Genomic DNA, 27,395 nt, shown 5'->3' on the forward strand with positions numbered 1-27,395 from the left:
TGGAGTCTCACTTAAAATTACTTGTTCCATGGAGAGGGGGCCAAAATTGAATGTGTTGCTCTGTGGTTGCATTTCCTTCCGTATAGTTTGGAGGTTAAGTAACTGCTTTGGTTTGAGAAGCAGAGTTGGGTGTTTTTATGACTAGCTGAGCTGACTATAAGGAAATGTTTGCAATCTGCTGCGCTGGAGGAAGAGATTGCAGCCTGTTCCTGGAGAAGTGAGGTACGGTTCTGCCCTAAAACACAGTAGTTTAAACTGCTGTGCCTGTGACCTCTGTGGTTTTCCCATAGCTTCCGGAAAACTAGTGTTCAAACAGTGCAATGTGTCATTAATCAAATAAGGTAGCTCCTCATCAAATGCTTAACTTGGCACTACCAAGGCACATTTTTTTAAATGGCAGTAATAGCTGTGTTGTCCATACACCTAAATCTTCATTCCACCTCATTCCTGAGAGCCTTAAGGCTGAGGCTGGCCTAGGGACTTCTTTGGATGTGCTGCTAAGAATAGTGTTCTTTGCTTTGTGCTGGGAGGGTGTACGTGCACACGGGTAGGGAGATGTACACAGTATGTATACACAGTATGTATATGTGAAATGATTTCCTCTTTTCCCATAACGAGTAAACAGGTTGGAAGAACAATGAGATCATATGACAATGAGAAAACCTGTTTCCTTATAGAGTGAGTCACCAAAGAACCTGGGTGTTCATCTGAAACTGAGCCCTTATTTGATAAAACTAGGTAATTTTCAGTGCATACTGAAAAACTGCTTTTGAGGGTGTTTCTTTCTTATATCATAAAAGCTATCTTTTAAAAGAAATGAAGGTGGTCAAGTTACAGTGATTTATGTACATTTCATCATGCATATGCACCAGGTGTGAATAACCTCTGCTATAATTATATGAATATAATAGGTATCTAAATAGCTGAAAATTATTTGGAATTCCATTGTTAACCACATTGGAGAAGGGATTATTCCTTTAATAATATAATACTACTTAATAAACTTACTTCAGTTGCAGTTCTGGTGGTTTTGCCTAGGTATTTATTATTGTCCAAGATAGGCGCACAATGCCTGATGCAATGTGATTTTTAACATTTTCTTCATTAGTAGCATGTATTGCTTCTTATAATAGATGATGATAAAAATGTGTCTATTATCCAAGTTCTTTGCTATTCTTATTTACATTTACTATGTGTACACACAAAATTTATTATTGTGGTGTTCCCTACCCAGAAATGTCTGCCATTTATTTATTTATTTTAACATTGAGTTAAGCAAAACTAGATCAGAAGTAATAATAATATATCTTTTCCTTTTTGATAGGTTTTCGAAAAATAAGTCTGGATGATCTCCGAAAGGCTTACATTGTGAAAGATGTGCAGCAATATATTCTGCATCGTTTAGATCAGGAAGAAGCACTGAGGCAACATCTCACAAAAGAAACTGCAGAAATGCTGAATCAGCTTCACATTAAAAGCAGCGGCTGCTTTTTGTATCTGGAACGTGTCCTAGATGGAGTTGTGGAGAATTTTATTATGTTACGAGAGATCCGTGATATTCCAGGGACGTTAAATGGCCTCTACCTTTGGCTCTGTCAGAGGCTTTTTGTGAGAAAACAATTTGCGAAGGTCCAGCCTATTCTTAATGTCATTCTTGCAGCCTGTAGGCCATTAACCACAACGGAACTGTATCATGCAGTGTGGACCAAAAATATGATGCTGACAATGGAAGACTTTCAACGCAAATTGGATGTTCTGTCAAAAGTCCTTGTTGACGGACTTGGAAATACAAAAATCTTGTTTCATTACAGTTTTGCAGAATGGTTGCTCGATGTGAAGCACTGTACACAAAAATACTTGTGCAATGCAGCAGAGGGGCACAGAATGCTGGCAATGAGTTACACTTGCCGAGCAAAAGATCTAACACCATTAGAAGCTCAAGAGTTTGCATTGCATCTAATTAATTCCAATTTACAGTTGGAGACTTCAGAGCTGGCATTATGGATGATATGGAATGGCACACCTGTCAAAGACTCGCTGTCAACCCTAATTCCTAAAGAACAAGAAGTATTACAGCTGCTGGTAAAAGCTGGTGCTCATGTCAACAGTGAAGACGACCGCACGTCTTGCATTGTTCGGCAGGCTCTGGAGAGAGAAGATTCCATTCGCACCTTGTTAGACAACGGAGCATCAGTAAACCAGTGTGATTCCAATGGGAGAACGCTCTTGGCCAATGCAGGGTACAGCGGCAATCTCGATGTTGTTAACTTACTGGTTTCACGGGGTGCAGATTTAGAGATAGAAGACACTCATGGGCAAACAGCACTTACCTTAGCTGCTCGGCAGGGACATACCAAAGTCGTCAATTGCTTGATTGGTTGTGGGGCTAATGTTAATCACACTGATCATGATGGCTGGACAGCACTGCGATCTGCAGCGTGGGGTGGGCACACAGAGGTGGTCTCTGCACTCCTTTATGCTGGAGTCAAAGTGGACTGTGCAGATGCTGATAGCCGAACAGCGTTGCGAGCAGCAGCTTGGGGAGGACATGAAGATATTGTGCTGAATCTGCTTCAACATGGTGCTGAAGTTAATAAAGCTGATAATGAGGGCAGAACAGCTTTGATTGCAGCCGCATACATGGGACATAAAGAGATTGTGGAGCACCTGCTGGATCATGGTGCAGAGGTAAACCACGAGGATGTGGATGGAAGGACTGCGCTATCTGTCGCTGCCCTTTGTGTACCAGCCAGTAAGGGACATGCCTCAGTGGTTAGCCTTCTAATTGACCGTGGTGCTGAAGTTGACCATTGTGATAAAGATGGCATGACTCCACTGCTGGTAGCTGCTTATGAAGGACATGTAGATGTTGTCGATCTACTTCTAGAAGGAGGAGCTGATGTCGATCACACAGACAACAATGGTCGTACACCTCTTCTGGCAGCAGCCTCCATGGGCCACGCATCAGTTGTAAATACTCTCTTATTTTGGGGTGCAGCTGTTGATAGCATTGATAGTGAAGGGAGAACTGTTCTGAGCATAGCATCTGCACAAGGCAATGTTGAAGTAGTTCGGACTCTGCTGGACAGGGGGCTAGATGAAAATCACAGAGATGATGCAGGCTGGACGCCTTTGCATATGGCAGCTTTTGAAGGTCACAGGTTGATATGTGAAGCTCTTATAGAACAAGGTGCTAGAACAAATGAAATTGATAATGATGGACGCATACCTTTCATATTAGCTGCACAAGAAGGCCACTATGATTGTGTGCAGATATTACTGGAAAATAAATCCAACATTGATCAGAGAGGCTATGATGGGAGAAATGCTCTCCGGGTTGCTGCTTTAGAAGGTCACAGAGATATAGTTGAACTGCTGCTCAGCCATGGGGCAGATGTAAACTACAAAGATGCTGATGGCCGGCCAACACTTTATATCTTAGCATTAGAAAACCAGCTTACGATGGCTGAGTATTTTTTAGAAAATGGTGCAAACGTAGAAGCAAGTGATGCTGAAGGAAGAACAGCGCTCCATGTTTCCTGCTGGCAGGGCCATTTTGAGATGGTACAGGTGCTGATAACATACCATGCGGACGTGAATGCTGCAGATAATGAGAAGAGATCAGCTTTGCAGTCTGCTGCATGGCAAGGTCATGTGAAGGTAGTACAGCTTCTCATTGAGCATGGAGCTCTGGTTGACCATACATGTAATCAAGGTGCTACTGGACTCTGCATTGCAGCCCAAGAAGGGCACATTGATGTTGTCCAAATATTACTGGAGCATGGTGCTGATCCAAATCATGCTGACCAATTTGGGCGCACTGCAATGCGTGTTGCAGCTAAAAATGGACACTCTCAGATCATTAAATTACTGGAAAAATACGGTGCATCTACTCTGAATGGTTGCACTCCATCTCCAGTCCACACAATGGAGCAAAAACCCTTACAGTCCGTCTCTTCTAAAATGCAGTCCTTAACAATGAAGTCAAATAGTTCAGGGAGCACTGGTGGAGATATGCAGCCTAGTATGCGTGGCTTATCTAATGGGCCTGCTCATGCCTTCAGTTCTCCTTCAGAGTCACCTGATTCTACAGTTGACCGTCAGAAGTCGTCTTTATCAAATAATTCTCTGAAAAGTTCCAAAAATTCTTCTCTCCGCACCACGTCTTCAACTGCGACTGCTCAGACAGTGCCCATTGATAGTTTCCACAGCCTGTCATTCACAGAGCAAATACAGCAGCATTCCCTGCCACGCAGCAGAAGTAGGCAGTCTATTGTTTCTCCTTCTTCCACAACTCATTCCCTAAGTCAAAATCATAACTCACCAAGTAGTGAATTTGAATGGAGCCAAGTAAAACCTAGTTTGAAATCAACTAAAGCTAACAAAGGGGGCAAAACAGACAACTCCAGTAAATCTGGGTCAGCTGGAAAGAAAATAAAACAAAGTAACCAAACCCAACCAAAAGTGTTGGAGTATGAAATGACTCAGTTTGATAAACGAGTACCTATTGCCAAATCTGGGACCAGTGTGCCACTTAAATCAATGCCAACAGAGCCACAGTGCAAAATTTTGGTCCCTCCAGCTCAGCAAGAAGTTGGTCGATCTCAGCAGCAGTTCCTAATTCACCAACAGAGTGGAGAGCAGAAGAAGAGAAATGGAATTATGACAAATCCAAATTACCATCTTCAGAGCAATCAGGTTTTTCTCGGTAGGGTTTCTGTCCCACGAGCAGTGCAGGATAGAGGGCATCAGGAAGTTCTGGAAGGCTATCCTCCTGCAGAGACAGAACTCAGCCTTAAGCAAGCCTTAAAACTTCAGATTGAAGGTAGCGACCCAAGTTTCAACTACAAGAAGGAAACACCATTATAAAAGGTAACCTATCCGAGCACAAAGGAAGCAAATGCTTTCATCATGCGCAAATGTTTTTCATCATGTGCATTTTAAATACGCTAAAATTATGTTTCATTGTCGCTTATATCAGAATTGCTTTCTTAATGAAAACCATGAATGTTAAAATCTTAACCTGGCAAATACTTGTTTTGCTGTTGTTTAAAAGCATCAACCATAGAGGAATTGGTCACCATCATATTTTCTGTTGTGTTCTGATTGCTTAAATCATACCTCCCTGTCTTTGATATGTGACTGAATAAACCAGCAAGTTTCATGGAGCATTGATTTGGAATTTTCTTTTCAAACGTAAGGACAGCTGGGATTTTTAATACATGCTATTTTTAAATCCAGTAATTATTTAATTTACAAAAATGGATTTTCAGGAAGCTTCTGAAGATTCTTGTAAGTTACAGGCAACCACTTATGTGAGTTTGGGTTTTAAATGTGAAATCTCAGTAGCATAATTATCTACAAATGTAAAAAGTTAAAACACTAAGCTAAAGCTTTGGATTTATATTTCTGTTACTGTGAGGGTAACCCTCCCATAAAAGAGATGGCATTTTTCAGAGCAAGATTAGAATCTGTGTTATGGTACTAATTTTCTGACCATTCTGTAGTTCTTAATCAGTGGAGTTCATTTAGATTTCTCACATTCTCTCCTATACTGCATTTCAAGGGAATTTTACGTAGCTTTTTCAGACCTGAATTGTCAGTGAGTCAGCTAAAATAGAACTATTTTTCTCCCTGTTTGAGGTTTATCTTTTTGAGGGTATTGGAATGTGTTAATAATTAATATATTTTCTATTTGAATTTCAAAGAAGCAGCATCTTTGAAATGTATGCACATCTCATTGCTTATTTGCTGCTTTTTTGACAACATATTTTTTTGTTTCTGTAAATGCTGCTTTTTTGACAGATCAGACTGCTGCTCCTTAGAGCAAGAATGTTCTTGCTAGCTGACTCAGTTCTGCAGGTCAGCACAGACTGCAGGTTTCTAGGACAATTGCAGGTGGTGCAGAATCCACAAATGGGAGGCTTTCAGCTGTCAAAAACACGTAAGGGTTTTTCCCAAAATGTCCTGGAAATGGTTTTCACTTTAATGGACTGCATCTCTCTAGATGTAGCTGAGATCTCTTGGGAATTGCAGAGTGTTAGAATATTGTGCAGGACAGTAAGATGTTTCCTTGGTGTTGGCATTTTGGTTAAATTTAAATGTTTGAAACAATACAATGCTTTAAAAAGCTATATACTAGAACCTGTACGTTAGTAAAATGCAAGTGTTGGGGAGGGGTCAGATGAGCTCTGGGGCAGGCAAAAGTGAAGAGGCAGGAGAACAGGAGCAGAACAGGAGAAAGCAGTAAACAGGTGAGAGAGCATGGGCCCTAAATCTTTTATAAAAGTCAAAAGGATTTCAGATTCCCACAGTTCTACATCATGTCTAAACAGGATTTAAAGTTGAGTTTTTTTTCCCTGCCTCCATAAAACATAATAAAATGTATAATCTAGGATTTTATTTCCTAACTCTTATGTACCTGTGCCTGATATTCATTGCTTGCTTTCATGTTGCACTGTATTGTAAATAAATTATACGGTTCTGACCTAGGATATATTGATTTTGACCTGACCTATCATCAAAAGACTAGTTTTGATGAATTTTCGATCTTTGTTGATTTCAAAATATAAACAAAGCATGTAAAAAAAAAAAGTGAACACTCCATATATAATTTTAGAACTCGAGTTGGGCTTTGCCGTATCTGGAACAAATAGTGCTTTATTGAAAATTCAGTGGTACTGAATTTTGTCAAGTACTTGATTATGCAAGGGGCTAAGCATATGAGGTGATGGATACCTAAATGGTTCCTTCTGCTTTTTCTCTAGTGATTTCTCACCGCTTCATTTTAAACATGGAAGTTTAAAACAACTTTGTGTGGATTGTGAATTGCTTGGTGCAGGCTATAATTTACCTCCGTTATTGCCAAGTCGCAAACACAAAAACACTAATTTCCCTGACCAGTGAATAAATTAGTCACCTGTGGAGAATCATATCAGAACTGCTTTACTGGAGCACTGGAGGAATGGCTTTCCTTCCCTGACTGCCACTTCTGAGCTCAATTTGGGAAGCTCTCCTCCTGTGGGGACCTGGTAGCTACTTTGGGTGATAGAGCACAGGGAATCAATCATGGGATTCGAGTTAGGCAGGAAATACTTTTCGTTATTGGTGTGGTGTTGTGTGGTTTTAACTTCAATTAGAAATGATATAGCTGTCTTTTTGACAACACTGTTCATATTATGGAGTCTTTCAAACCTTAATATTTTTATTTTGTACTTTCAGGCCAATTCCATGATGCTATGAACAGAAGCGCTTCTGCTCCGAACGATTTATCAGCTGGCTGGGATGAAAGCATACAATGCTTGTTTAGTCCACCTAGAAATTCAAGAATGTGATTATACAGTACAGTTACCTTAATTACTGTAACGTGCCTACATTTTCAGGCTGCCTTCTCAGTATAACCCTCTGTGCTTCAAAAATTTATTTTGTGTACTTTGTATTTAATACACAGAATGAGCACTTTTTTTTTTTTTTTTAATTGCAGAAAGATATATGCTGTATTTCTCTGACAACAGCTGAAAATGGTAAGAACAAGGAATTCTGATTTCCTATTCCAGAACGCTTGGTAGAGGTGCATGTGCCACAGTGAACTGTGTATGGAAAGGCAGTGCTTTTTGTATTTATTTTCCTGTGGCTAAAGAAAATAAGCAAACAGTCTGTCACATTTGCATTGTTGTAATGTATGGTCAGTTCCCTGTGTTCTTCGACAAGTTCTCTCCAGAAATACAAGACTTGTAACAGTATTTTATAAATACTGTACTTGTGTGTTCTGTCTATGTAATTGCTGTTCAGTGGTAGAAGTCAGACTGCAACCATCTGCAGTATGTTTGGGATTTTTAAGAGGCAAAATCCACTACCTGGTACTGCAGCTCCAAATCTGGATGGATGCGGCCACTGAAAACAATAGGCAAATTTGCTCTTGGACACTTGATCTTAAATAGCCTCTGTTATTGTTACAGTAGAGAGGTAACTGAATATGGGTATGTTTTAGGTGCTAAATAAAAGGTCTGATCCTGCTTTCATGTATATCTTTATACGTTAGAAACAGCTCTTTCTTTTTTCCAAGGTAAAGGATTGTATTGAGAATGTCAGTAAGCGAACCATGGAAAATACAGACACTTTGTTATTGAGGCTGAGAGAATATGCATTGAGAGTACAGTGGAAGAGCCAAACAGTTAGTAATAGTGTTGTCTGGGGAGTACAGAGATTACTGAATTAGCCCTGTCCTGAGACAATAACTCTTTTAAAGCACAAACTTGTATGAATGTGGTTACTGCTTCAGATGGGTTAGGTAGAGCCAGTGTGAGTGTATCTGTACCTGGAGCATGGTTGATCAGCGGTCTGGATAGTCCATCTATGGATAATGGAAAGCTGGTTCCCCACTCTTACAGCAGAAGAATTTTGCTTATATGAAAGAGAGCGAAATCAAGGCCATTGTTGTGAAAGTGAACAGTAAATTTTTCCTTTGAATGTGCACATCTTGCTTGCACAGCTCTGTGAGTGGTAAAATGAAACAAGTGGGTTATTTTCTCCTACAAATGCAAGCTATATTCTACTATTCACCATTACACAGCCTTGCTCTTTAGAAAATAAGCCTATTTTTGTATGTGAGTATTTCTTCTAAAGGCTTGGGTTTCATCTTTTTCATACTCAAATTCTGATCATTCCAGAAATAAGATGATAAAAAGCTGAGGTTATTTTTCATAGAGGATTAATTAGATGTATGGCTATCCTTACTTAAACTTCAATAAACAGCCCCAGATGTATATGTAGTGCATCTTCTGAAGCACTAAAGGGCTCCATGTCTTCTTGTTACGATTATCAATCATTAGAATGTTATTTTTTTTTAATATCTTGCACCTCCATTCTTATTTGCTTGTTACTAAATGTAAAAAAAATCTTTTATAGTCAGGCATTCAGCCTCTAGTAAAATTAGATGTTAAAAGTTGACACACGGCAATATTGATTATTCTGAATGTTTCATGTGTTGAATTTCTTGTCCCCGTGGGACAATTATAAAATAAACATAACAGGAGTCTGGCAGAATGGCCTTGAGAGGGTTGGTGGCTCAGTAAAGAGAAAGTACCAAAATGTTCTCAGCAAACTTGTTCTGAACCTCAAGTATAGTACATTTGCAATACTGTGCAAGAACACAACTTTTCTTAGTTTTAGATGTATGTTTTGTTCTGTAGAAGGGGATCCCTGAATGCCGACATTTTTCTACTGACCTTTACTGTCATTGAGGTTATATTTATTTAATTTTATTGTGTTGTTATTAATTGCACCTTGTGGACAAAGGACGTAAAATTATGGCCAGTTTCACAAGGGGCCGCAACTTATAGATAGCCTGATGGGTTTTGTGTGAATAATATTTACATTTGAAACACTTATTGGAGAAACCTCATATCCGAATCAGCAGAAATCAGACCTGTTGAAAATGTTTTCAGAATGACAATTCTTAGAGATTTTGAATATAATTTTGGAGCAGAGCATGAATTGCTTTAAAACACCTGCTTCCTCAGAAGGTCTGTGTAATTCCACATTGCTGTTGTGTGTGATTTTTTGATATCATCATTTGTGAGGGGGTTGCATACAAAGAAATTTGCTGTTCCCCCAGTTGTTTGCTTTGTTCTGCTCTTTCACGTTTGTACAGTCAAGGGGAGGTGAATGGAGTTGCATAGCCGTGACTCAGCATGGTTTCCTCCGGCGATGTCACAGTTCTCACAACCTAAACAACCTGACTAAAATGTAAATCGTGTTTCTCTTCATTCCATTTCACTGGTCCTTCCAAGGTCATCTCCACAAGACATCTGAAATTCTTGATGCAAGAAGTAGGGAAAAGGACTAGTTTGTGAACATGGATGTCAATACTGTATGCATATGGAAAAACTCTTCAGAAGAGAAATACGTTGAGAGATACAGAGGCACAATGGATGCATTTTTGTCTTCTCTGTGATCAGTATTGAAAACATTACCATTTATTTAAAAATAAAAAGGTGTTTTCCCTCATCAGTTACTCTGCTATGCAAATGTCTGTTATGCTTAATATCCCCCATCTGAACTCCTCAGTTAACTTGGTTTGCAGATAGACTGTTTTTCCTGGAGTGGGTTGTAAATAGCCTTTAATGTACATTGAATGAATTTCACATTGTAAAATTTTTATTTTATTCCTTGTATTATATTAAGCAAAAATCCCTGTGTATATGAAAGTGCATAATAAATATATTTGCTTTTCAGCAGACATCTTAACTGTTTTAATTTTACTACCTTGTTTCCTGGGACATCTCAGGAGAAGGTTATTAAGCTTAAAGATTGATTAGCTTATGTAGTACTTAATGAAACACAATGTATGTATCCATAGGCAGTCTAGGCTAGCAAACCTCAGACCCTGACATAAATTCCTGTGACCCAGGCTTGGAGCAACCTGGTCTAGTGGAAGGTGTCCCTGCCCGTGGCAGGGGGTTGGAATTAGGTGAGCTTTAAGATTCTTTCTGACCCAAACCATTCTGTGATTCTATGATTGTATGACCCCGCTTATTATTTAACTGATCTTTTTCATAGTAATCTGACTCAATCCTGAACATTTGCAAGAGAAAGTTCACTGCATCTTCTTTTGATTAAAATGACCCTTTTATACTGTGTATACCAGGAGGGCAAATAAATTCAATATTTCAGTTGCTGCTAAGTTCTTTACCTTTCAGATGGTTTTTGTTAATTATCTCTTCAATCAGTGTTTCTCTGTAGTATTTCCAGTTTAAGCAAAAGCTCACTTACTGATGGTGACTACTCATTTTCTTTGAATTTGCTGTTAAAGAAAGGAGGAGAGAGAAGTTTTCCAGTTGTTGCAATAATCCCATTTGCCTCTGTGATCTTGTCTCACTTGTGCTTTAGATGATACACCCATTCTCATTTCTCTGCAGAGTGGTTGAGTGTGAAGGAAGAGTTTGGTTGTCCCTTCTGCGCATCATGGTTCAAATTTACGTCCATGTAGTCCAGGTCACGCTACTTCCAGCAGTTGGTGCTCACTGATCGACTGATTAGTAGATTAGGAGAAAGACAAATTGTTGGTACCTTTTGGCTTGTTTTCTGTGTATTTCTGTGATTTCTCACTATAATTGTTGACCCTCTTGTTAAGTTCTCTATGGCTGAAATAACAAAGTACGAGACGCATTAGTTCAGTGGCTACTTTTCACTGAGGCGAAGAATCATTTTCACTAAATTAATCTTTGAGTAAGTTATATTACGTTCCAGAGACACATTTTCTTCAGATAATCACTGTAATAATATTTAAATAAAATTATTCAGCACCTGGTTTTAATCTCTTATTCTATGGAATGTAAACAGTCATGTTGAATAGCGCTTCACATCTTCTGTGGGAACTTTAGAACAATTTGGCTTGTATATTATATGTATTTTCCAATGTTGGCACAGTGAACTAAAGCTTTTCAGTTGGAGGCCCTCTGAGAGACAGCAGTGAGAATTTGGCATTGATCTAAATCCTAATCATTTTATGCTACAAAGAGTCACAGAAAGAGGGTATGGGACTGAGAAATCTACTTGGCAAATCATTTTATTAAAGTCTCCAAATTTATATATAGGTAATATATAAACAATTTGACCTTTAGAACAAAAATCTAATTTGCTGGTGTCCCAGGAAGACCTAATGTTCTCAATTCTATTCTTGCAAGTTTGTATCAGGCCAGCCAAATCACAGAACTACAATTACAGGTAGATTTTAAGCTAGAGAAGTAACTTCTAATGGACTTGTGGTAAAATCTTGTGTTTGCAGGAATTTAGTTTGCTTCCTGTAACGTTTTTGATGAACTGAGAACAGAGTAAAGGATTTCGTGGTTTGGTTTGGGCCTTTTTTTTTCATCTCTGTGCCTCATTAGTTCATCTTGGACTCCCCAGTCTGTCTGTAGTTGCTTTTTGGGACTTGCTCCAGTGTTTGCATAGGGGACTGCCAGAGCTACAGCAGCTTTCCGCCATTGCTCTCGTGTATCCTTGAAAAACTGGGAGGATGATTCAGGGGACAGCCACGCCAGATAGAGCTAATGAATGAGAAAAATAATTGCTGCCACTTCCAATCTGGAAGGTTTGAAGCAGTCATCTCTGGTTTAACGGTTTCTTTCAGTTGAAGCACTAATTCAGGGTTTATGTCTGAATCACTAATAGGCACTGGCAGAAGGGCGCTGGATCCCTATCCAGTGCCTCTGGGTGTATCTCATGGATGTGCATTTCAAGTAAGAGTCGATCTTTGCTGAAGGGCTTTATTCAGAACACAATCTGCTGTTTCTGGGGGGCAGAAATAGATTCTTTGTGAGAAACGTTTTGAAGCAAATGGTTTTACAAATAAGCAGTGTGCAGCTCAGTTGACTAGCCTGTTTGGGAGGACTGACATCTTCAGCTTCCAAGTCTACAACTGTGTTCAGAATTGTTCTTATTGCGTGTTAGTCTGCTACAGAACTTCTGTTTTACTTGCTGTTGTCCTGTGTTAAACAGGCCAGGTTCCCAAAACCCTCATCCCAGTCTGATTCCTATTCCTAAATTTTATTATTACTTTGGTTTTTTAAATGATGGTACTTTGCAGAGAAGTCTGACTTGCATAATGTGGGCAAGCTGCTGCTTCTGTAACAGTGGCTTTCCAGCTGTGGTCTGCAAAACCCTCGTGATTCATGAATGAATTTTAAGGGCTTCATAAAAAGGTAACCAAAAAAAGAAAAAAGCAAACCTATTATCAGACAATTTGAATTCATAAGGGGGCTGTAGGCATTTGCAAATCAAAACCCCCAAAATCCCCAACTCCAAAGTTTCAGCTAAATAATTTAGTGGGTTTAAGGCTAGAAGTTTTGGATTCACGAGTTGATTTGGGAGCAAATAAAAATGCAAAAAGTTGAAAAGCTGTCCCAGGCACCTATTGCAGTTTCTCCAGTCAAAGCCGGGCAGTTGGAATGTGATTTGATTTAAGAATATGCTTGTATTGCTAATGAAGTTCATTACAGACCTAGGGCAGATCATAAACACTTCATGCTGAGGAACAGCACCTCTACATAGGCTGCTATATTTTTAATTTCTTTTTCTGCATGCAAAGCTAGTTTTCCCAAACGAGAAGGAAGTACACAGAAAAGTGTGGTCAGATTAGCAGCAGAGGGGTGTAACGGAAAGGCCAAACCAGGGGAAGTTAAAGTGGGTATTCATAATATTTCATTTGACCATGTCAAAGATTTTCCATTTTTTACTGCTGGAATGGTGATGATAGTGTACATTGCCAGAGCTGTACTCAGAAAGGCAGTCTGTTTTATTTGGAACTGCCAGAGAGGGCAGGAAGTTTTTAAAGAACCTTTCGCAAGAGCTTCGGTGTCTTTAATAAAGGAGCTTGCCAGCAAAGGAGCCTTCTGGTTCCTGATGACATTAGAGATTTCTTGGTGAAGCTGATACTCTGAAAATGCCAAAACTCCGGAGAGGAGAGTTTGGAGGACAAAACAGAATAAGCTGCTGTGGTTTCAGGTCAGGGTTTGGGGTTTTTTTCCCTTTAATTTATTTCATGTAACTTGTTTTCAGTCTGCATTTCCTAAAGGGAAATAGATTATTAAAAAAATAAAATAAGGTAAGTAATAGAATTCTCCTCTTCCCATGATGAGTTAAGGCTGTGAGCACAGCTGTTGAGTACTTGCTATGTCTTGGCAAACATTAAGCAACCTCATAGGGAGACTGTTTAAAATTCAAGGCTTTATTCATAGATTATAAAGTCAGAGTGGACCTTTATTATGATCTATTCTTCCATTATAATGGCTATTCAGTTTACCATTGTATTTTCCCCAAGCACAAAACAATCCAGTCTTATTCAGTAGTATATCTGGGCAAAATGCAATGCCACAGTGCTCGAGATTGGTTTAATAATAATAATGTAATAATTATATTGCTGTTTTATATATTGCTCTTATCAAAGGTGTTACTTTTTACCAGTAAATCAGAAAAAAAACAAACCAAAACAAAAACCAAAAAACCCACTTTACAGAAAAGACAAGCAGAATATTGAGTTAAATAAATGTTTTCCCTGTCAGTCACTTAACAGGGCTAAAACAAAGGCAGGAAAAGCCCCTGGGTCTCTCCCAGCATTTGGCAATTGTCCCGCCTTGAATAACCCGTTGTCTGGCATTAACTCATCCCCTGCTTTTTATAGTTGCTCTTTCTGCACTTCGAGCAGAGCTTGCTGGAGGTCGTCCACACAGCTGCGAGCCGCCAGCTCCAGCTCTTTGGGCAGCTGTTCAAACTGGAGCTGGCGGAGGCAAGTCCGCTCTGCTCTGGAGGCCCCTCAGCTAGGACATCTGTATGGGTGGGCAGAGGACTACCTTCCTGTGGCCAGCGTCAGCCCGACTGGCCAGGCACGTGGGAGAGCTAGTTGTGCTCATTTTTGCTACCGCAACCAGCTCTTTCAAATGCTCCCCTTGAAATAAATAAATAAATAAATAGGCTTATCAAGGAATCTGACTGACAGCTATGGAAAGACTCCAGAGTTCTTCCAACTTTGGGAGAAGCAATACTGAGCACGCGTCCCAGCTTTCATGTTCTGGTGCCAGTTTTCTCTGAATGTAATACTCTGAATTGAATGGAAGATAAAGCAGCTTGAATGTTTCTGTCTCTGATAGTATTTAACATCTTCCTTGTGCCTTGGTTAGCTGTCAGTTTTTTGACAATGGGGCTGTCTGTTTCTGAAGGCTGTCGTTTGATGGTGTGCATGGTGTTGAGAGACAAGATGTTTTTGCAGGCACAATGTTCAAAGCATAGAAATTTTTCAGAAGCTGGATGTGATCGAGCTGTCTATATATATATCTTTCCAGTTACACTTCTCTGAAAGGCAGAAAAGCTCCACAACCATTGATATACAAGATTTGGTTGTGTGAGAGAAAACATGGCAGGGGGGAAAAGGTTCATGTAGTCTTGGAAGTCTTCAAAATACAATTCATTAATTCATAGAATCATAGAGTCACAGACTGGTTTAGTTTGGAAGGGACCTTAAAGTTCATCCAGTTCCAACCCTCTGCCATGGGCAGGGACACCTTCCACTAGACCAGGTTGCTCCAAGTCCCATCCAACCTGGCCTTGAACACTGCCAGGGATGGGGCAGCCACAGCTTCTTTGGGCAACATGTGCCAGCGCCTCAGCACCCTCACAGGGAAGAGTTTTTTCATAATATCTAATTGCCACATCTAAACACTTTATTACTAGAACAAACCTTGAGGTTATTGGTGGGTGCATCATGGCAAAGCAGGGACGAGGCAGAAGTGCCTTCTGGCTCTGTTGGAATGTTTGCCCTGGTAACACCGTAGTTAATTGAGTCTGCTCATCTTCTTTGGAGATTTCCCACAAGAGTACTAGATGAAGTTGTTCTTGAAATGATTTTGTTAATTATTCTTTTAACATGTGAAATTAAGGAGCAAAATTATTCAGGGACATTCTTATTTGCATGGGGCAGAGACTCCCGCCTTGAGTAGTCACACTGATTTCCATAGCAGTACTTCAAGAGTGTGGTTCCCTTCGCTTGAAGGAAAGGCAGCAGAATCTGTTCCTGAATTGATATGGTGCTTTTTGGCTCATGCTGCCAGCTTATACACATGAAGCCTGCTTTTAAAAACGTTAAGTCTTTCCCCTTTGCCATGATGGGATGATGAATTTAAGAACAGCCATTTCAAGACACATCAGAAATTCATCCAGCCCAGCAAGCTGTCATTAGCAATGAGCCAATATCAGATGTGAATAGAAGACTATAAGAACTGGATAAATTTTTTATGATTTTTCCTCTGAATGCTCTCCAGCAGTTTGTGGTTCAAGGATTTCCAAACCCAAAGACGGTGTCTTCGTCTTTAATATTTTGTATGTTGGTCAGTATTAACTAGATCAGCCAGGAACAAGTGGCTGAGATGGAAAAAGCACGTTGTGATTTTTGAAAAAGTATTTAATAATTTTTCTTTAAGGGTAAGACCACTGAGCAACCAGCTGCTGAACACAAATTTTAATCCCCAAGTAGATTTGTACCAGAGCTCTTTATGTCAAAACATATACAGTGCAGAAAGTAAAGGTATTACTTGAGAGAAAAGGACTTCCTCACATCTGCTAAAAACCTGTTTTGCAACAAGCGAAAAAACAAATTGAGCTGTCCCTGATCCTTGTAGGGAAGCTAGTAGGTCTTTTTGCATACAGACAAGACAATCCCAAGACTTGAAAACATTGTTTTTAACATTTATTGTTTCCTTATTACCAGTTAACAACACGAACAAACTTGAATATCAATTCCCCATCTCTTCAACTATTAGTCAAAGCCATCAGATGTCAGAAATGAGGAATGTGTATTTGGAAAACCGAGTGCTTTCAAAACTAAAAGTGTGCACAAAGGAGAACAGGGGTGCAAGGGATTGTTACCATCACTCGTCTCAGGACTGCCATGCAGCACAGCAGTGAAAAGGAAAATTAATCTTGCCAATTTACTCCCTCCTGCATTTCCTAAGCTCCCAATTTGCCAAACTGTATTCCCAGGATCAAGCTCTTACCCTGCTGGTTCTGTTTTACTCTGTGACTTTTATAGATCACATGGACAATGACTAGAAGTAGCCAAGTTGCCAAGTAGAGCCAAGCTGGTTTAAACCTGATGTTCCCCCACTCCTAACCTACTCCTTTAGAAGGAAGTTGCCGCAACTAGGTAACACCATGGTCAAAGTATTCCATGGCTCCTGCGTTCCCATTACAGCAGGACCGCTAGGTTGTGGGCACCATTCCTCACACGGCAAAACCACACTCTCAATTAAACCTGCCATGTTCTTTACTTAGGCATCCTAATTAGGCTGCTGAGCGTGGAGTGGACAAACAGAACAATGCGCTGCCTGTCGCCACAGCAGTATGTACCAACCTCTGGCAACACGCCTAGACAGGGAGGCAGCAGAAGTTATAACAGTATTTGATTTTTGTTCCTAACAGCTGAAGTTTTGAATGCTTCGAGGTACAAAATGTTTTTAAGAATGGATGTGGAAGAGATGGGCTTTGTGTGGGTGTTTATTCCTGTCTCAGATAGTCCAGGCAGGATTGCAGAACACCTTGTGTGAACATCCCGCTCCATGGTGAGCAGCAGCAGTGGCAGCCCAGGCTGGCCAGAGTGAGAGCTGAGCTTTGAATGACAAATGAGAAGTGAGAACGCGTGATGAGAATAAAATGTTCAAAAAGAAACACAAGTAGCTCATTTTTAATATGGCTGAGAAACTTTTAATATTCAAAGAAAGGTGGCATAGCAAGAGGCATACTAGAAAAAATGTCACCTGTATCAAAACAGCTGGTCTGAGGACACTGTGCATATACTGGGGTAGAATTAAGGTAGGAAGCAGGCCAGCACATTGTGACCGCTCCCTTAGGATGTGGACTTTAATCCATGTGTCATTAGTTTGAAATTACGTAAGGCTATTGCAGTGGGGTTCTTTTATTTGAGGATGTTTGCCTATGTTGTGCAATTAGGACCAGCAATAGCTTGTTGTATGCAGCATGGCTGGGACTGCAGCCTGGTCACTATGTTGAGTTCTGGCAGCTGCTGGAGCGCAGCAGCCTTCCAGGTAGGCAGCATGTCTGCAAGTACCCACCTCCCGGACCGCGGCTGCAGGGAGGGTTGGCTTCCTGGGAATACTGGGTTCTGTCGTTCAGGGCTGTTCTAAGAGCTTGAGTCTCTTTCTAAATATGAAATGCAGCCAGCTTATGGCACACTTCATTCCCTGTTAGTTAGGACAAATAGAAGTCTGTGACTCTTCAGGTACACTCCCTCAGACATTAATACTGTGGGATGTGCGTGGGAATGCAGTGTGCGAACATCCACATACAGGTCAGCATGTTTATTAGCCCCGAGGCAACACTGGCTTTTCCTGCCCTGCGCTGGCTCCTACAGGGTGAATTAATGCAGGCGCCGAGCAGGCAGGAAGAGGCAGCTGAGGCCAAAGGTGCTCCTGAACTTACACAGCGCCCTCAGAGAGACGACCAAGTGGAGAGACCCCCGCGCCAGAGCCAGGAAGATCCCACGAGCACTGTGGAGCAGGTAGGGAGGCAGCAGCATGGGGCCACCACCGGGCCAGGGCTAGAGAGTCCAAGGAAGCTTAGGTGCTTCTCTATATGCCACTGCCTTGCATTCCCTCTCCTGAAATGGATAAACATCCCGCCTGCCGCTGGACGGAGTCACTGCCAGGCAATGCTCCCAAGCTGGCCTTTGAAGCAGTGGAGACCTGTTGGTGCAGCTCCTTGCCTGGGCCAACACGCCCGGTCACATCTGTGCCAGCTCCGTGCCTGCCGGTCCAGTTTATGTGACCAAGTCTAAGCAGTGAGACCTGGCTGTGTTGATCTCAGGGAGGTGGAGCAGCATGGGGTGCCTGAGGTGGTCCCATCACTGATGAGCCCCTTCAGATGCTGGTAGCCTGATGTAAGGTGAAGGACGATCTCATGTAGGCTTTGCACTGGGTCTCTTTGTCTGTTCCATCCATGTTTTTGTGGTTCACAAGTAAAATTAGTTTCCAGCAGGAGGTATGTACCATGTTCAGCATGGTGCTCATTTCGACTTTCTTTTCGAGGTAGGTAGTTACCAGTTTCTTGGCAGAACTTCCTCTCTATCATATATCTGGTCCAGGAGAAACCAGAACAACTTACCTGCTCGTTTTACACACCACTTGAATCCCCAGATATCTGTTCAGACTAACATTTGCTGGAATTGAGAATCACTCTAAAGCAATCCAAATGGAGCGTGATGGAATACTGCTTAGCTAACTGTTAATACACCAACCATTCATCAGCTGGCGGGGGGTGAGGGATCTTTATGAAAATGGAACAGGCTGATTAAAAAGGAAAGCTGCTTCACACAGCAAGAATCTCCATATTGGTTTAAAGAAAAAAAAAAAACCTAAGAGAAAAGAAGAGGAAAAGAGAGAAGAGAGAAGAGAGAAGAGAGAAGAGAGAAGAGAGAAGAGAGAAGAGAGAAGAGAGAAGAGAGAAGAGAGAAGAGAGAGAAGAGAAGAGAAGAGAAGAGAAGAGAAGAGAAGAGAAGAGAAGAGAAGAGAAGAGAAGAGAAAAAGCTCCTTCCCTCCCACCAGACTGTATGCATTTCAGAAAGAACAATTCAGTATCGTTTATAAAACCTCAGGCGTAACTCCTGAACGTTTTCCCTTGCTTTGTTTTTATTGCTACAATAGCAACTTATGAAACATTAGTGTAAAAAGACTCAAAACATGATTCTGAAAAGACAGAAAAAGCAATAAACTCAAGCCCATGTTTCACTGTGCTTCAGTATTCTGTTATTCAATATATAGGTGTAGAAATAATGACAATCATTTATCATTTATTGATGGAATTGGTTTATTACTAGGCAAATTAGTACTCTTCTACCATTAGTAGAAGAGTTCTGTAACTGAAATTCCACTGAAAGAACAGCATTTTCTTACTGAGTTCAAAACCCATAAAAAAAGTACTCCAGGAAACATTCATGGTCATGTTTTAGTCTGTGACAAATTACAATGGAATACTGTTTGAACGGTCCTTGGTATTAACCAGATGCAGTGGGATTCAGGCTTCTCCATTGTACAAGAAAATGACTCACATATTCCTCTTTCATCCTAAGAGACAGATGAAAAACTGATTGCAGGCTCTCTCATTGCTGTCCTTTCATGCTGTTTGGTCCATCCTGTACTCAAGCTGGGTTCAAGGAGAAGAAACGATGCATGTGTGTGAGAGATTAAGTATGTTCGGAGTGTAATCACTAGTTAGTCCCAGCTGCGGCTCTGCACTAAACCTGCGGTGTATCCCAACCCCAAGGAGGGATTACAGAGGGAGCCCTGAGCACTCGCTCTGTCTTGTTCTTAGGCTGGTTTTGCTCTGCTGGCTTTGCAGGCTTTCTTAACCACACAGCATCGGAGCCTGCGCTGGCAAACTGCTGCTGCTTTGATCTCAATTCTGTTTCAAAGATAAATACACTCTCTTCTCATGGACTTTAAATCCAGTGGTAGATTGACCCAACGAAATAATGTTTATATTACAGTATTTTGAGAACTATAAATGCTGATGAGACTCAGAGGCAAATATAACTGCAGTCAATACAGACCCAGAGAAATCATTTTCAGACTCGTACCAACAAATTGTGATTAATTTCTTTGTTGTGGTGAAAGCTCATTTCTGAGCATGTTCCCCATTAGCTCTGTGTGCATCCAGTGCTGTCCCTGGCATGCTCTGCAGTACAAATCCATCCTTGCTTCTGCTCTACTGACTACAAAAAGCAGTACCAGCCTCACTGCAAAGCCCTGTGAAGCTTCCTTCACTCTATCCTTACTCCCAACTAGAAATTGCTTCTTTTTTAACTGCTCTGAGGAGGCATTTGGGACCAGCAATGATGTCATTTCTCCTCCTGGTCTATTTAATAGTACTATGACTAGCAACATACTACGTTTATGTAACAGAGTGTTACTCTGACAATTAAATAGATGCCTCTGGGTAAAACTGATTCGTTCCTCAAATTTTATCTTGATGAAAGTTCAGTCAGAAAGTCTTGGAAAGCTGCATATCTCAGACAGGTTTTGTTGCTAAAAACACCAGGATTCCTAGAAAACCCAGGGAAGATCTGGTTTATTTACGCAATTCTCTTGAAAGTGGCAATTCCTCTAAACGGAAGCTGTTCAGTGGAAAGCACAGATTCAGAGAGATATCTAATTTTAATTTCCTGAAAAGTTTGAAATCATCAAGGCATTTTCTTTTTAGTTTTGTTACTTCATTTTTTAAAAGTAAAATTAACAGTTAAAACAGAAGTAAAAGGCATAAAAACCTACAGCTTAAGATGAGCACTCAGGATTTTTAGCTGATCTGATGCAGTTTCCTCCTCTAGATTTCTGGGTCAGGGTAGCTTTTAGATGTTGATCCCAAAGTCTTCAAAGACCGAAAGTTTAATCTGCACCCAACTTTAATTTTCATGTCTTTTTCCATATGGACTTCCTAAATGTATGGTGTGCCAGGCTTTCTCCACTGTAAGTTTTTGCCTCCTTTTAGCTTGCTTTTCTGTCCAAATTGCTGGGGTGTACGAACAAGCATATTCCAGCCCCTTATTGCTCTGCTCTCTGACTTTGGCTGGTGTTCGCTACAGAGAAGTAAAGAGGCACGATTTGGCTTTATGGGAAGCAGTGGTGAGATTTCAGAAGCAAGTGAGACAGCACCAAAGAGCGTGGGAGAGAAAACTCATTTACTCCTCTTGCATATTTTTCTCTTGATTTAATCATTGCGAGGACTGTATAGGTATAAAATCTGAGCATGATACATGCTCATGTATAAAGTTGCAGAGCTTCTGCTCAGCGTAAATAAACTGAAGCACATGTACCTTCCCAGAACATATTAGTTCATATTTACTTGAGCATTTCCCACCTTTCTTGATCAGAGGGGAATCAGATTCATGGCCATAAAAATATCTAAGCCTGGAACCTGGCATGTCCAACAGGCAGAGAGTATAATGGCTAATGCCTTGTCCAGAGACAAAGGTACATGGGGAGATCTCAGATTGCCAAGAAAACTTATCAGTGTTATAATCCTCAAATATAAGCAAATTTCCTTTAGACTACTGTACATCTAGACTAAGTTCATTGAAGTTAACTTTAAATTGATGCATGATTAGAAATAGTATTTATAATCAGGAGCGAGGAATAGAAAAGTAATCCCTATTTCTAGGAAGATGTAACAGTGAACTCTTCTGACTTGATTTATAATAATGGAAAATAATGTCTTTGTTCCTCTAAAATAATTACCCCTTTTTATAATCACAGGAATCTATCTGGAGCTAACTGCAGAAGGAGATCAAGTAATTGGTGTATGATCTCAGTATACATGACTCAGGAGTTACAATAATGTTCTGTTCTAAAGGCTCCATCAATACCAGCTTCCAAACAGTTAATGTAAATAGTAGAGGATCATATGAATCTGGAACCCAACGTAGCTTTAATCTGACTGAAAGTTATGTTGTACAGAGCTTCTCGTGCTGTTATCTACTGCACTACAACCATTTTTCTCTCTTACTTAGAGCCACGACTCTGGTTTAAGTCGTATCACCTTATGCTGTGTTCAGATTTCACAAGTTAAACAATCACACCAGATCTGTGTATGGATGGGAGTCCTTAAAATACGCACCTAGTGCTGCAGGCAAAGGCATCCAAGTCTCAGCAAACGGTTATGGTTCTCCTTGGGGGTCTCTCTAGGTGGATGAGAAATCATTTTCTGTACACAGCACAGCTTCAATAAGAAGGGTGCAGGGAATGCTCCCTCTCTCCCTCTCTTTTCTGTCTTTTTAACCCCCTTTTACCTCTGTAGCTGGGACCCTCTTCCTCATAGGCAGGAACTGTTGGTTGGAGTCTTTTCAGACTTATGGTCAAAAATACAACAAAACAACCAGAGGAATAGGCTGAAAACAGAGATCAGGAGGAGTGTAGCTAGTGCCTGCCAGCACTGCAACACCAAGGGAAGCAGCAGCTCCACGTTCTCTGTCTGTCAGGGGAGCTTGTCATTCAGTGCTCCCTGTGCCCTGGGAACGAAAACGTGCCTGCAACGCCTTCCATAACCCCAGCTGCCGGTGGGGTTTGCTCTGCTGCCTCCCACAAAGGATCAGGCATGCTTCCTCCTCCCTGCTGGTGTGCCTGGGTTGCTCACCACGAGCTTTGTGCAAAGAGAGACACACATTTCACCACCAGCTCAAACCTGGCTGCTAATGACGTTACTATTCTTTATTATGGTAATTTAGTTAAGGACACAAATGTGCCCTTCTTTCTCGTATATTTAGAGGCTCCTTGCATGCCTAAGACCTAGAGAAGATGATAGTTCATATCCTTCTGATTCCTTATCTTATTAAAGAAAGGGTTACAACTAATTATATAGACTCCTGGGCAATTACCGGCTCCATTCAGAAAGTGGCAGGCACAATGAGTGCTAATGAGAATGATGCTGGTTTTTCTTCACCATAAAACTGGGCTTATTGCCTCCAGGTCTCAACTGCTTAAACTTCAGGATGTATTTTTATATCTTTCAGTTTGCTTTAGCATTGTCTTGCAGAGAGTTCTTGACAATAACCTTCAATTTGGGGAGAAGCTGCTGCAGACTGTAATTAAAGCAGCCATTTAGGTTTAAAAAAAAAAAAAAAGGAAAAAAGAAAAGAAAGAATCAGCAATCAACCAAGAGCAGTATCTTTTTAAAGAACAGGCGACCTCCTCCTCCTCCTTGCTGAGTTTTGAGAGGATATTCTTAATTAGGACATCTCCCAGAGCTTTTTTCCTCAAGAAAATAACCTTCCTTTTAAATATATACAAGGTATTCTACAGATCTTATTGAAGGTGGCTTCTGAACAAGTCTTTACTAATGTAACAAAAACAAAGTTGGGAAGTGTTTTGATAATAGCTAGGCTCAAATTCCATTTTGAAGGGGAAAAGTCTTTTGATTATTTCTTACATAATTGCTTGTGATAATACAGACTCCTTTGTAATGTTTAGTTAGAAATAGTTTATATATAAATAGAGCCATTTAATGTAAGAGTAAACTGATCTTGTATTTTGAACAGTGAGAGATTTCATGCCCCGCCACAGGATCAAAAGGTTCTCATTTCAGTAGATAGCTGTTTAAAAACACAATTTTAATGGTAATTGGAGGCCTAATTAGTTACTTTGTAATACTTAACCGATATTTTTACCACTTCAAGAATTGCTAAGAAAGAGAGGCAATACCTCTGACAATTTAAGCTAAAGGAACTCATAAAATAACGAATTTAAACGGACTGTTAAAAAATAAAAAGGAAAGATTCTTTTATTTAAAAAAAGTCTTTTAAAGATGAACTACATTAGAAAATAGTTTCAGCTTTAAAGAGGTTCTGAGAGTAGCAGCAACTGCATCAATGGATTTCAACACAAACCACAGAGGAGGTCAGTATTATGATTCTTGTTTTACAGAGAGGAAAATTAAAGTGTGGAGGAGGGGGCTGAGATACCCAAGGTTACCCCAGTGACCATCAAGGGACCCAGGAGGAAACACCTGCATCCTGATCCAGACTCCCTCCCCTCACCTGTGCCAGGACAGAGGTATAAAGCCCAAAAACACAAAACTGTGGGTCTGTTGCTGCCCTGCAGTAAAGATGGTAGTACTGAAATCATCCTGTCCAGATGCTAAGGTAAGAACAAATGACCAAGTTCTCACCAAGTCAATACAAGAAGAAGGATATTAGCATGATCTCCATCTATTTTGCATCCATGGATTTGTTACATTGATGAGGATTATCATGGATTCTGACACATAGCAGAGATTTCATAGCAATCTAATAAAATGGATTACATTTAGTGCTGCTAGGAAGGTTTCTGAGTGTAGAACAAGGAAAGGTGGATTTGTGGTGTGGAACTTTCAGATGTATTTTATCTATGCTGTTCAACAACATTACAATGTCTATTTCTGCATACAGTAGTCCTTGAATGGAAGAAGAGAAGAGCTAATATCACATGGTTTCTTCAAAACACGCTTATCCTTGTAATGTAGATATGTGCTTGTGCAAAAACACATGCTTTTTTAAAAAATGTTTTCATTTGTAGGGTTCTAAAATGTGATCTATATTGTTATGAATAACAGATGGAAAAAAACATTCATAAACATGCTTCAAGAGGGATATCTAGTCTGCTAGGAAACGGGTTTAAAGCCTTCAAGTTTCAGCTATCTTCAGGATTATACAGATTGAATATCTCTGAAGAGACTTCTGGTCAGTAGCTTAACGCATACAGTGTTCTGTGTTAGGAATTACGAACTCCCAGTCGTATTGCTTTAAATTGCTTGTGACCTCGTTTAGCAGAGGAAAAAAGCTTTGACATTGTACCAGCTACTTTTGACATAGACATAATAGTTCGTGCCAGTCAGCAGAGAGCCATTGTGTAGGAAAAATAGAAAATGAGATAGTTTAGATGTGAAAGCAAAGTGTTGGAGAGAATTAGGCACGCCAATTGTGATATATGTATTTTAAATTAAATTTCATAGATTTTAGATGTCATTCAGAGAGAGGAGAATTCCCAAGGCTAGCAATTATTTTACACAATTTATAATATTGTAAAGTGCTGCTACCTTTCATCAAGCCACTGCAAAAAAAAAAAAATCTTTGAGCATAATGTGGGAAGATTTATAGCACTGGAAAAGTTTGCAAGAATGACAATGTCGATATCCGAACTTCAGTTTCAGCAATGTTTACTATTCATTTAATCTTTTTGCTTTAATCTCTTTTGTTACTCCCCAAGCTAATTCTGGGTCCAAAAAAATCTGTGATGAATATGCCTGAAGGATTATAGAAATTGCTCTGTTTGGCATTTGCATTAGTGCAGGGTGTGCTTTGTACTATCTATGCAAAAGTGCCACTGTTTTATCATCGTGTGCAATCTTTTTCTATGCTTTCTTCCTAGTGTTTTTGTTTATATTTAATTTCTCCTTGGTATGCGTGGAGCACAACTTTTCAATAGCAATATTCAGGCAGCCTGAGAAAGAAAAGCCCAAGGATATATTTCTACAAAGCAAAAGCTCTGAAAAGAAAGGGACAACATATAAAGTACCCCCACGGAAACAACTGCTCTAGAAGAGTCTGCTATTAAAAATATACAATTATCTAATCACTCCCATCCTGGTATGAAGCATACAATTAGCTGCCATCTTCCCTTCTCTTAAAAGGGAACAAATGCTGCATGGATTCAATTAGAAAATTATTTAATAAAAATATTGCTGCAGTTCAGTGCAAGGAGAAAACTGAAGAAGTCAGATGTTTCTTTTCAGTATCGCAGCATCTAAAACAATCATGTCAATTGTATCTTCTTAGTCATTCAAAACAAGAATTCTAGCAATACGGGTAGGCAAAACACGAATCAGGAAAACTGTTGTGTAAATATGGTGGAAGACAATGCCAACCAGAATACATTTAAAATAACAAAGTTAGGAATGACTCTTGCTCACCTCTGAACTCGAGTTTTTCATTAGCAGCACCAAGAAAAATTATCTGAGCAAGCTCCATGACCTCTTTAGCAGTAGTTGTTAGGCAGTATTGTTTATATCACTATGAACTGAATTAGAACAGCAGCATACTGAAAGGTGGGAAGGCTACAATAATTTTAAAAAGCTAATAATATATTAGATATATAATGATTTGTTAAATTTATAGAATAAATCATTATATACCTCAGATATATAGTAAGAATGACTCTGACAAGTACCAGTTTATAACTTAGCTGTAGTGAGACTGAAATTAATGGAAAAACTATTAAGAAAAGAATGTGAACTCTTCCAGAACGTAATGCTACCATGTGCAATAAAGTGTGTTAAGCCTTTAGCTTCTGATGTCTTCCTTGGCCTCCTCATATCTGAGGCAGATCTTTTGCTAAGTGAATTAATGAAATTAAAATGGTCTGCAAAAGAGAACTGCAAGAGAAAATATTCTTGTAAGTCATTTTTTTGTATGTGATATATTAAAAGATGAAAAAGGTAGAACAATTGTAATTCAGTACACTTTGCAAAACAGATGCAGTGGTAGTAAGCTTATATTTGCATATGGAGGTACAACTGTGCAGTTCACTTCCATAACTGAGCAATCACAGCACTGGAGTTTTGCGCACAGCAAATCCTTATTTGTAATCCCGAGTCAACGTTGTAGCCTGTAAGAGTATTCTTTCTGTAATCACAGTTATTTTTCCAGCACATGAGCTCCAGATCTGGTTCCAATTTTCATGGCTGCGTGCACCAAGTATTATTCCTGACAAATATTGTCTCTCTAAATGGCTGACTTGGTTTGGAATTGCCATGTGCCAGCAAGACCCACGTGGTCTTTGACAGCAGTGCCTGACTGCAGGCCTGAGTTCTTTAGCCAAGTGGAGTGAAACACTTTGTGCTGCAAAGCCTCTTTGGAAAATGCCACAGTTCTATCTACACAAACGGTACAGATAGAGAGACTTACATATAAATATATACAGATATTTGTGGGTTTATGTCTATGTAGTACACAGTTTACTGGGTTAGGTCGGGAGATTTCTGTCTATATGATCCCACGCCAGTACAATGGGGTGTTGTACTGTGGGTCTAAAACAGACTTTGTCCTGTTGTAATTTCTGATTTTCCTTTGTTACTACCTACAATTTTTACTTGCTGTAGTGCACAGAGCATCTCAAGAAAGGTAGAGGAATATTAAGAAGAATGTGATTTTATGGCAGCTGTAAAAATAGTTGATTCCATATACCTTTAGGCCTTGCAAAGCATTAGTAACTGGATCCTGGCTGCAGCATGTAATTATATTGCTTGATGCATTGTTGGGCATTAGCAGGATTCCTTCCATCTGTCTAAAATTTCCCATCCAAGAATAC

The 27,395-nt window shown here is 40.0% G+C and overlaps 1 protein-coding gene across 1 annotated transcript in view; it reads left to right on the forward strand.

The window, feature by feature from the left end:
• The window catches only part of ANKRD50 (ankyrin repeat domain 50), a 39,402-nt gene extending 31,858 nt beyond the window's left edge, over nt 1-7,544 (forward strand). The window contains exons 4-5 of the mRNA XM_030479807.1: nt 1,325-4,872; nt 7,222-7,544. Of these exons, the coding sequence (XP_030335667.1) occupies nt 1,325-4,869 (3,545 nt within the window). The 3' untranslated portion in view covers nt 4,870-4,872; nt 7,222-7,544. The remainder of the gene's footprint in view (nt 1-1,324; nt 4,873-7,221) is intronic.
• Nucleotides 7,545-27,395: the final 19,851 nt, after the last annotated feature.

Source organism: Strigops habroptila, chromosome 3 (assembly GCF_004027225.2).
Source record: "Strigops habroptila isolate Jane chromosome 3, bStrHab1.2.pri, whole genome shotgun sequence".
NCBI classification, from domain to species: Eukaryota; Metazoa; Chordata; class Aves; order Psittaciformes; family Psittacidae; genus Strigops; species Strigops habroptila.